The following is a 12,397-nucleotide window of genomic DNA, read 5'->3' on the forward strand; positions in this document are numbered from 1 at the left end:
CCACTAGTCAAAGTTTTTTTTGCATTCATGTTTTGTTACGGTACAACCTCATTAGCATGACGCACCCAACATCGCCCCATGTATATAGTTACGTCGTATGCACATGCTGTAAATAACACACACACACACTCTTAGATGCACACACGACACAATTATATTTATAACCAAGTAGGCACATATCTTTGTAAAAAGGGAGGGATGTCATGATATTCAAACACACACATCATGATAGACACACCAACAGACAAATCAGAACACACAACACCACAACCAATCACGGACAGGGACAGGGACAATATAAAAGGACAAACACAACACCTGGTGGCCAGTATTAGCTGGAGACCAGGACAAGGACAGACCTGTTACAATACACACACAGGGAGACACCACGTGCAGAGTATCCAGAACGAACTGTATATAGAAGATAAAAATAAAATAGAGTTGTACCAAATACAACTGTGTTGGTTCATCTGTGTATCAGAGCACATAACACCACACACAGTAAACGCCACTCCTGGTGATCCACTTCACACAGTCAACTCCAGTCCTCGTCATCCACTATATACAGACATCTCCAGTACTAGTTATCCACACCGTACAGCCAACTCCAGTCCTAGTGATCCACTACATACAGACAATTCCATCCCTAGTGATCCGCTCCACACAGCCAACTCAAGTCCTTGTGATCCACTACACACAGACAACTCCAGTCCTCATGATCCACTACATACAGACATCTCCAGTCCGAGTGATCGACATCGCACAGTTAACACCAGTCCTGGTGACCCACTATACACAGTAAACTCCACTCCTGGTGATCCACTCCACACAGTAAACGCCACTCCTGATGATCCACTTCACACAGTCAACTCCAGTCCTCGTCATGCACCATATACAGCCAACTCCAGTCCTAGTGACCGACTACATACAGACAACTCCAGTCCTGGTGATCCACTCCACACAGTAAACTCCACTCCTGGTGATCCACTTCACACAGTCAACTCCTGTCCTCGTCATCCACTATATAGAGACATCTCCAGTACTAGTGATCCACACCGCACAGCCAACTCCAGTCCTAGTGATCCACTACATACAGACAACTCCAGCCCTAGTGATCCGCTCCACACAGCCAACTCCAGTCCTAGTGATCCACTACATACAAACAACTCCAGCCCTAGTGATCCGCTCCACACAGCCAACTCAAGTCCTTGTGATCCACTACACACAGACAACTCCAGTCCTAGTGATCCACTCCACACAGACAACACGAGTCCTTGTGATCCACTACACACAGACAACTCCAGTCCTGATTGTCATGATATTCAAACACACACATCATGATAGACACACCAACAGACAAATCAGAACACACAACACCACAACCAATGACAGAAAGATATAAAAGCACAGACATGACCCCCGGTGGTCAGTATTAGCTGCAGAGGAGGACCAGGACAGACCTACTACACGACACACTCGGGGAGACAGCACGTGCAGAGTATCCAGAACGAACTGTATTATAAGAGTTAAAATAAAATAGAGTTGTACCACATACAACTGTGTTGGCTCATCTGTGCACCAGAGCACCCAACACCACATGGTACAGGAGTGGATCGATACCTGCCGGCATACCTCAGTGTACACAGACAACCAGCAGTGCCCAGGCAAAATGATAGAGCTCCCGGTTCCGCAGTCGCTCCAGTGCCACGGCGATCTCCGCAAAAACTGGCGGCGATTCCGGCAAGTGTTCGAATTGTTCCTGGTGGCAGCTGAACTCCAAGACCTGGATGATAGCGAAAAAATTGAATTTCTCCTCACCATCGCCGGTGCAAGGGCAAGAGAAATATTCACAAGGTTCAGGTTCTTCAGGAGGCAGCAAAGGTACGATTACCAGGCAGTCCTGGACAAATTCTCCAAGTACTGTGACGAAAACGCAATCCAATCGGCAAGTAAAGGTAAGAAAAGCTGCAGGACTCACCTCGTGGCTGGGATCCCGGAGCCCGAATTCCCAGAGGCCGAAATCCCGGGCCTGAGAGAGGGCTGGGTCGAGGTCGGCGGCCATCTTGCTAAAGGTATCACGCTAGCACAGTTGCGCAAGCAGTGCGCAGAACCGGAAGTTTCGTTTGCGCATGCGCGAGATGCTGCGCATGCGCAGTCAAGAAAACGGCCATCGGTAAAGGAACAGCGATCTGAGCATGCGCAGTCGCTTCCTACGTGCTACATACCGAGCATCAGGATGTCAGAGGCCCCAGACTGCACCAATTTAAAGGGGAAACGTCCCAAATCCAATTTAAAAGGGAAACGTCCCAAATCAAAAAAACAAAAATCTGTTAAAGCTGTAAAACAACCTTCCCTCACCTGGAATGACAGCACAAGCTGCAAATTGACCCAGGAGATGAATTTGACCTCCGAAGAACCCTCCGACAAGCAGTTACCTATGCACAAGCCGATGATTCCGACCTCGAATACTTCGATGATGATCTTTACAGTGTTTCCGGACCTCGCGAGCCCAATGATAGCTCTGTGGTCCTATACGACTATGACTCGGACGAACCTTTTGTGTTGCACATTGGCGGCCCCCACATTGAATCCGACGCAGATGCGGATTCATTTTTCGGATTTGAGGATCTTCAATCCAGCAGATATGACGTCCCAACTTATCAGTACCGGATGATGCTGCAGCCTGACATTAACAGACAGGGAGCGCTGCAAGCACACGGAGAGCGCCCTGCTGCCACACAGAGCGTGGTCCACGTCCCGCTCAACGTTCCCGACTCTATGAAAGAAGACATGCAAGACTCCAGAGCGCAGTCCTCGCATGAACCAGAAGTGACTCCAGTGTCACAAGCCTCCACAGCAAGCTCGTGGACAGACTCCACAATTGCAGAAACGCAAGACTCCAGAGCGCAGTCCTTGCACGAACAAGAAGTGACTCCAGTGTCACAAGCCTCCACAGAGAGCTCGTGGACAGCCTCCACGATAGAAGCAACGCAAGACTCCAGAGCGCAGTCCTTGCATGAACAAGAAGTGACTCCAGAGTCACAAGCCTCCACAGGGAGCTCGTGGACAGCCTCCACGATAGAAGCAACGCAAGACTCCAGAGCGCAGTCCTTGCACGAACAAGAAGTGACTCCAGTGTCACAAGCCTCCACAGAGAGCTCGTGGACAGCCTCCACGATAGAAGCAACGCAAGACTCCAATATGCAGTCCTTGCAGGAACAAGACCATGAGGGTCTAGCAACCTCTCCTGACCAACCAGCGGCAGATGATGCAAGTCTGCCATGCTCACGTGAACAGCAAGAAGGCTATAACAGCCTACCATGCTCCACTACACAGCAGCATGACCATGACGGTCTCTCATGCTACAATGAAGGGCACAGCGCTGAAGACTGTTCAAGCCCAACTGAAGACAAGCCAAAGGAATCGCCTCGTCCAAGCCCGAAGAAAAAAGGTTTATGCGCTGACCTTCAGGATCATTATAGCCGAACAGAGATTAATAATGCTGCACGGCCACAGAAGGATGCTGAGGATTTGCTAAAGAAATTAATTGAATGTTTAACTTGCAAGGAGCAGACTGAGAATTGCCAGTGTTTTAGTACGGATCGAGAAAATGGACAAGACATTGATCCTCAGGTAATGGAAATAACACAACCTGAATCATATCTACAGCAGGGACAAATGTCTCCCTTCAACACAACGCCGCAAAGTCCCAACTTCGGAGACCAGCAGTTAGTCAGTAATGACTCTTCAAACCTTGAGGGGAACATTAATTGCATTGAACCTATACACACTCCACTGATAAATGAGCAGAACATTGGAGCAAGAATCCTGAGGACACCGACATCGAGTAGCCAGATAACGAATTTAAAACCCACAGCAGTTTCACGTGAACCAAGTGTGCTTTCCACTAATGGTGAAGATGCAGATAAGGTCGACCCGATTATCCATTGTACCACACTAACCCCAGTGATTAAGCAGTTATGTATGGGGAGTATGAGGTGGGCAATTGAGAACAGTAAAAGAGAGACTGTGACCATGCCAGTCCCAGCAAAATCAGACCCAGAGACCATGAAGGCATGTACATTAGACAAAGATACATATGAGGTACCTGAGAAGAAAAGTGAAACGGAATGTTCTTTGGAAAATAGTACAATGTCGATAGAAACATTGGATCCTATATTAGAGACCATACATATGGGAGAATTTGGGGGTAATAAACAAGGTTCTGCAATGTCTGGGGGAAGATTTAAAATTCCAAAGAAGAAAAGCCCAAATGAAGGACAACGGCAAGACAATGACAGTCCACCGACATGGTGTGCACCACCAGATGAAAACTCTGACAATTTACCCAACCCTAGTGAACAGCAAGCTGCTAATGAGGATCTATCCACGGGATGTGAGACGAGTGACGACAGCATCCCACTTCCCATGCAAAAGGTGCAAGGTGACAGACCTCGCCTAGTGCGTACCGAGGCACTCGACGATCACGGTGGGACCACTGACGACTGCGGTGGTGGCGCACCGCTTCCACCCTCGATGGCTCGAGCCTCTCCACTGGTTGGTGCATTCCTGCATGTTCCGACTCCAGAAGTGCAGCTTCAGGGAATCTCGGCTGCCTCCAGTGAACCTGTTGGGACTCCGGACGGGGGGCATCGACGGAAGGCAGACCGGACTCCAGATGGGGAGCAGCCAAGCGCCGACTCTGATTCGCGCACGCCAGACCTTGCTCCGGACAGGCGGTGTCGCAGCCTCGGTGATGGCACGCTCAGGGTGACGGCGGATGCCACGGCGACATGGAATGGATCGCGTGGCAGTCCCACTGGGTCGGCAGTGGCAACCAGCACCGGTGGTCCAAGATGGACACACCAATTCGCGCCATCGACTGACGTTGATGCGAGCAACAATTCTCTCTCCAAGGCGACATGCTTCGACGTTTCTCTGCGGAGTCGCCCTTCCAGCACAGCAGGTGGCCGGAACCAGCGTGCACGGTCTCGGCCAACTTCCACATCTGGCACAGTCATCGCCTTGCATGATATTAGTGATGGTGCTACTTCGATGGCAACGACCCATCGGCTACAAGATGCCGTCCACCACAAACATAAAAAGAAAAAAGACTCCACCTTGTTCCTGGCATGCAGGGCGGATGGATTGGTGCGTAGGCGCAATCAGCGAGCTTTGCGCCGCCTTCCACGCTCGCAACTGAACCGTACGCACACGCCGGATCCTCCACTGGTTCCCAAGGATGACTTTGTGGAGATGCCACGGATCATGCCCCTTCCATCGCCACCAGAACCAAACCACAGCCAAGGCAACACTAACAAAGATGTTGAATGTTATATTTGCACGAATGAAAAAAACCAAGCACTGCACGAAGTACAACAAATGGTAAAGTAGAGACTTCGGCAACAGCATCACCTCCAACAGTCCAAGGTGAACCAGTGTGACCCCAAATCTCCACAGCTGAACCGGCTTGAGGACCAGCCCATTCTTGAGGCGGTCACCCATTAGACTGGACTTATAACGCTGTTCATACGTTCAAAAAGTCAAACACTTCTGTATTATAACCTGTTGTTGTTTATTGTTCCAGATATCGTCTGACCGGATCGCTGTTCAAGTTTTTTTTTCTCTCGCATCCATGTTTTGTTATGGTACAACCTTGTTAGTGTGACGCACCCGACATCGCCCCATGTAAATAGTTACGTCATATACACACGCTGTACACAACACACACACACACTCTTAGATGCACTCACGACACAATTATATTTATAACCACGTAGGCACATATCTTTGTAAAAAGGGGGGGATGTCATGATATTCAAACACACACATCATGATAGACACACCAACAGACAAATCAGAACACACAACACCACAACCAATGACAGAAAGATATAAAAGCACAGACACGACCCCCGGTGGTCAGTATTAGCTGCAGAGGAGGACCAGGACAGACCTACTACACGACACACTCAGGGAGACAGCACGTGCAGAGTATCCAGAACGAACTGTATTATAAGAGTTAAAATAAAATAGAGTTGTACCACATACAACTGTGTTGGCTCATCTGTGCACCAGAGCACCCAACACCACACTGATGGTCCTATTTACATAGTCAACTCCAGTCCTGATGTTTCATTCCACATGGCCAACTGACATCCTTGTGAACCACTCTCCAAAGCCAACTTCAGTCCTAGTGATCCACGACATAGTCAATTCCAGTCGTGGAGATCCACTCCACATAATCAACTCCAGTTCTGGTGATCGTCTTTACACAGTCAACTCCGGTCCTGGTGATCCTATTTAAACCATCAATTCCTGTCCTGGTGATCCACTCAACCCTTTCAACTGCTGTCCTAGTGATCAACACCAAATGGCCAACTCAAGTCCTGGTGATCCACTTCTCTCCACACAGTCAACTACAGTCCTGATGATCCTCTTTACCCCATCAACTCCAGTCCTGGTGATCCACTCCACACTGTCAACTCCAGTCCTAGTGATCCACTACATACAGACAACTCCAGTCCTGGTGATCATCTCCACATGGCCAACTCGAGTTCTAGTGATCCACTCCACACAGTCAACTCCAGACATGGTGATCCACTCCACACTGCCAATTGCTGTCCTTGTGATCCACTCTACATGACCAACTCCAATCTTCGTGGTCCACTCCATGCGGTCAATTCTAGTCAGGATGTGATCCACTCCACACAGTCAACTCCAATCCTCGTGATCCACTCCATATGTTCTATTACCATATTTCCCACTGATCCACTCCATAGATCCTATTCCCACGTTTTCCTGAAGGAAAGGATCCCATGAACAGTTTAAGAATTGCTTTCCTGCTTTAATCTCACCTCGATCAGATGCCACCGTATAGTAACCAGGGCAAACTTGAAGGTTGTTGAAGGATTCCATGTTGACCCTGTCTTCGGTTATATACATGATCTGTTTCTCTGCTGAACGAAAAGCAGGTAATTGCGTGTCGATGATAGTCAGGTCCTGCCTGTGGTGAAAGTAGTCAGAATTTACCAACACATACCTCAGTTGTGTGGAGAGACCCGGAGAAGCTGAGATTGTTCTGCTTAGAGAAGTGGGGGTTAAGGGGATATTTGATAAGAGGTTTTCAAAACTAGATAGGGCAGGGGGAGGGGGGGGGGGGGGGCGGGACTTCTACCCATTGATCACTGATTGAAAGCCATTAGTGGGGGGGGGGGGGCGGTCAGCAAACAGGTCACAGACTGAAGGCCATTGGCGGGGTTCAGTAAACAGATCAGAGGCTGAAGCCTATTGGCATAAGATACACAGGGGAAATGAGAATTGTTTACACAACCAGCTGCTATGATCTGAAAGCAGCCGCCTGAAAGGGTAGGTGATATACCCTCAATCATGACACGCGAGGGTGTAATCGTAAAACGAAGGCTTTAATAAACAGAGAACTTCGCCAGCCAGAGAGATGAGTGCTCACTGAGCGCCGCCCACAGGACGTCACCTTATATCCGGCCCCTGGGAGGTGGAGCCGGAGGCGGAGTCGCCCAGGGTTCCAAACCCGGTCTTAAAGGGACATTACATGCATGATCTTAAAGGCACATTACCCATTCATCACAGTGGGTGACAGCAGATTGAATGGTAACTTTCAAAATGAAATGGATTTGAATAGGAAACCAAAATGTCAGGCTCAGGCAATGGTCTGGGGGTGGAACTGTTGTGTAATTGGTTATGTCAAAGAGCTGAAACAGACATAATGGCCAAATGGCTCCATTCTGTGCTTTAGGATTCTATGTAAATATTGATCCCGTGACCTTGAAGCTACTGCATCACAACCTGCTCTTGAAGCTGGGCTGTTGGGCAAGTCATTGTAAGGCCCAGAACAGTCTTTGAACCTGTCCAGTATCTTCTATTTATCAAGGGATGGTATATTTTGTATTGTATCCTTCTTGATGTTCTAGTGGGTAAAGGCAGAGGTCATGAAGGGACTCACCGGCAGTTTGTGGGTTAGGATCTGGCTCAGCAATAGCACTTCAGCTCCCATGAGATTATGTACTCAAGGTTCCCGCTCCAGAGCTTTGAGCGTATGACCCAGGCTGGCACAACCAGTGCAGTGTTGAGAGGAGCTACCCTCCAGATGGGATGGTAAACCTGTCAGGTAGGTATAAAAGATCCTTGGCACTATTTCAAAAAAGAGCAAGGGGTGTTTACCTCTGGTATCCTAGTCACTATTTACACCTCAACCAAAATTAAAATATATAATCTGATACTTAAGAACATAAGAACTAGGAGCAGGAGTAGGCCATCTGGCCCCTCGAGCCTGCTCCACCATTCAATGAGATCATCAGCTCCACTTTCCGGCCCGAACACCATAACCCTTAATCCCTTTATTCTTCAAAAAACTATCTATCTTTATCTTGAAAACATTTAATGAAGGAGCCTCTACTGCTTCACTGGGCAAGAAATTCCATAGATTCACAACCCTTTGGGTGAAGAAGTTCCTCCTAAACTCAGTCCTAAATCTACTTCCCCTTATTTTGAGGCTATGCCCCCGAGTTCTGCTTTCACCCGCCAGTGGAAACAACCTGCCAGCATCTATTCTATCTATTCTCTTCATATTATTACATGTTTTGATAAGATCCCCCTGCAGCCTTCTAAATTCCAACGAATACAGTCCCAGTCTACTCAACCTCATAATCCAACCCCCTCAGTTCTGGGATTAACCTAGTGAATCTCCTCTGCACACCTTCCAACTCCAATACGTCCTTTCTCAGGTAAGGAGACCAAAACTGAACACAATACTCCAGGTGTGGCCTCACTAACACCTAATACAGTTGCAGCATAACCTCCCTAGTCTTAAACTCCATCTCTCTAGCAATGAAGGACAAAACTCCATTCACCTTCTTAATCACCTGTTGCACCTATAAACCAACTTTTTGCGACTCATGCATTAGGACACCCAGGTCCGTCCTTCTGCACAGCGGCATGTTTTAATATTTTATAATTAAAAAATAATCCCTTTTGCTGTTGTTCCTACCAAAATGAATAACCTCACATTTGTCAACATTGTATTCCATCTGCCAGACCCCAGCCCATTCACTTAAACTATCCAAATCCCTCTGCAGACTCTGACATACCTTGAGTTTGTGAAAGGCACTATATAAATGCAAGTCTTTCTTTTTCTTTGCTTTTTATTTTGATGTTTGGTGATTTCAGGTGATCCCTGATGGTGTTGAGAACAGGATCAAACAGATGGCAGGTTCTACATTCAAATTGGCCGTGACATTGAAGAGAGACAAAAGCTAGAGGTTGCAAAGGACAGCTGGTGCCAGTGGAACAGGCCCACACACCAACACTTTAAATCGAGAAAAAGTTGATTGAAGAAAGTCTGTTTAAACTCTGAGCAAGGAAAGTGACGTCAGTGTTTCAGAGTGAGCTCTACAGGAAAGGCCTGGGATACGAATATCAGGTTAGGATTGTATCGCAGGATGGTGAATGGACAGTGATAATTCATAAATGACAGGGCATGAGCTCTCAAAGGGTGTATTGTGGCCCCTGGCTAGCTCAAGGATGTTGAGAAATTACTTACCGCTTTCCAGCATGTGGTTGAAGCCTAAGAAACACACAAAAAATTAAAGTGTTGAATTAGATAAAGTCATAGATTCTCATCAACAAATTATGATGGATCATGAGAGAGAGAGAGACAGAGAACAGGGAGAATGGGACACAGGGAGATAGAGAGGCACAGCGAAGGGGAGAAACGGAGAGAGGTGTAGAGAGAGAGAGGGGGGCACAGTGTGAGAAAGAAAGGGACATAGAGAAACAGACAGATAGAGTACAGAGAGTGGGCAGAAATGCCTGATGTGTTATGTACTCTGGGATAACACAGGCTGCAACTGGATGCAGCTTTGACTAAAAGATACTCCAGACCTTGAAGTTAGTTCAATCTGATTTATTGAACCAGTAGCACAGTTCTCTATGAGTTCGACTCTCTGCTAACCTAAGTGTGGTTACTCTGTCTGACTGGACCAGACGAGCTCTTAGCCACGTGCTGGAGGTGTGATACTGTACATACACCCTGGCTCACTCTGTAGATGTTCATCAGTGGAAAGAGGCGGAGTGTGAGTGCCTCATGTCTTTTATAGTGAGATACCACCCTGAGTGTCCTGCCTGCTCATTGGTCATGTCCTATTCTCTGTGTTCATTAGCTGCCAGTTTGTATATCATTATCTGCATGTTTGCATATCATGACAATGCCATCGCTCATTATTTGACTCGTAGAAACATGGTTTCTCAGACAAACCCAGTCCCACTTGCAAACTTGTGAGGTGTGAAACTGTGTGAATTTTCTGCTGTTCATTTCGTGGGGGAGCTGGTTCATAGTTTCAATTTATACTGATAACTTTTACTCTCCTCCAGTTCCATAACTTGTCAATGCATTTCTCTCTGATTCTAGTCTACATGCTGAAGCAGGAGATCTTATAAAATTAGCATGGGAATTTCCAATTGTCAGTGATGGATCCAACAGCGATGGCAACCTTTGACCATGAATGTGGGTGAGGAATTCACAGTGTATGGCTGGTTGTCACATACAGTTTACTGATGTTGACAGTGAGTTAAATTGTTAAGAGTCAAACTTGCAGTGTTCATGCCTGAGTGGGGGTGGCACAGTGGTTAGCATTGTGCTTCACAGTGCCAGGTACCCTGGTTGGATTCCATCTTTGGGTGACTGTGTGGAGTTAGCACGTTGTCACTGTATCTGCGTGGGTTAACTCCGGGTTCTCCGGTTCCCTCCCACAGTCCAAAGATATTCTCAAATTGCCATGGTGGGGCAGCACGGTGGCGCAGTGGGTTAGCCCTGATGCCTCACGGCGGCGAGGTCCCAGATTCGATCCCGGCTCTGGGTCACTGTCCCTGTGGAATTTGTACATTCTCCCCGTGCTTGTGGGGTTTTGCCCCCACAACCCAAAGATGTGCAAGGTAGGTGGATTGGCCACACTAAATTGTCTCTTAATTGGAAAAAATGAATTGGCTACTTTAAATTTATAGCTGCAATCCCAACACCCAGCATTTCCTCTGGGAGCACAAGCAAATCTCCAGTTAATGCCCAGCACAATTAAACACTCAGGCATGATCTATGGGCTATGTTGCGCTTGAATGTCAGCACGCCACAGCACAATGTGGTCAGTAGATACCAGGAGACCCAGGATATACTTGGATCACTACGCTTTACGAGATCTAGCGCGATCTCGCAAGATGTCACTTTTTGGCAAATCTGCATTTTAGAGCAAGACAGCTAGTCTCACTCTAATGAGAGACTAGATGTCTTGCTCTAAAATGCAGTTTCCCGAGGCACACGAGGCGTTGGGCTCTATTCCTTTCGCCTCAGAGACATCGCATGAGGGCCATTCAGTACTGGTCCCCAGAAACAGGGACCAGACAGAGTGGCACTCGTGGGGGTCTTCCAGGAATTTGGAGGCCCCCAAGTGCATGCACGCTGGGTGGGGTGATAGCTTGGCATTGCTTGTGACACTTGGGCACCCTGGCACTTCCAGCTGGCAGGGGCACTGCCAGGGTGCCAGGGTGGCACTTCCAAGGTGCCAAATGGCTTTTTTTTTACTGATGGGGATCAGGTCCAGGGTTGCCACGTGCCCGTGAGGTGGGGTGCGGGCCCGAGGACCCCCTTATAGGTGGGTTGGGAGTTTGGGGGTGGATTCAGGAGTCGCATTGGGGGACTCGAGATCAGGGCGCCATTTCACAATAGCATCCCGGTCTCTCCCTGCACTGTGGAGTTCCAGGAAGCTGAGCTCCTCAGTGCAGGAAACTGGACTAAGTGTGGTCTCCTCAGGGAGTTCCCTGGAGTCGCGTTAGATAGTGTAGTGTTTCTTGGCACTGCGAGTGCCAGGAAACACGCGGCTAAATGTGTTAGCTATGGGACTATTTGGTTAGTTCGTGCCCTCAGTTAATATAAAATGAATGCCAGTTTTTTATTCAGATCTTTCCACCTTTTCTGCATCTTTCATTTGGTAGCCTACTCTTTATTGTTAATCTTTCATTTCCTGTTACTGTTTTGCAGTCTTCATGGTAAAACAATTTGAGACGTGCTCCTACAGCTGGAGTTCTGTAGAATTGTGATTTGTTGTCTGTTAGTACTAAAATAGAAGCAGTACCGTTGTTAACTAAGTATTTATTATTCTGCATGTCCGTGTCTTATATTAACTAATTTCAAGAGATTACAAATGGAAATAATGATTATAACTGATTACTGAAATTATAGATCATAGAATTTACAGTGCAGAAGGAGGCCATTCGAAACATTGAATCTACACCGGCCTCTGAAAGAGCATCCTACCTACTGAGGACCTTCAGATTATGAGAAGAAAGAGCATCCTACCTAAGCCCACACCTC

The 12,397-nt window shown here is 47.6% G+C and overlaps 1 protein-coding gene across 6 annotated transcripts in view; it reads right to left on the reverse strand.

The window, feature by feature from the left end:
* itgb4 (integrin, beta 4) overlaps positions 1-12,397 on the reverse strand; it is a 359,993-nt gene that overhangs the window by 123,392 nt on the left and 224,204 nt on the right. For all 6 annotated transcript variants that reach the window (XM_072482936.1, XM_072482935.1, XM_072482933.1 and 3 more), the window contains exons 23-24: positions 9,578-9,601; positions 6,858-7,006 (exon numbers count right to left, since the gene is read on the reverse strand). In XM_072482936.1, coding sequence (XP_072339037.1) covers positions 6,858-7,006; positions 9,578-9,601 — 173 coding nt within the window. The remainder of the gene's footprint in view (positions 1-6,857; positions 7,007-9,577; positions 9,602-12,397) is intronic.

The sequence above is a fragment of the Scyliorhinus torazame genome, chromosome 18 (assembly GCF_047496885.1).
Source record: "Scyliorhinus torazame isolate Kashiwa2021f chromosome 18, sScyTor2.1, whole genome shotgun sequence".
Lineage (NCBI taxonomy): Eukaryota > Metazoa > Chordata > Chondrichthyes > Carcharhiniformes > Scyliorhinidae > Scyliorhinus > Scyliorhinus torazame.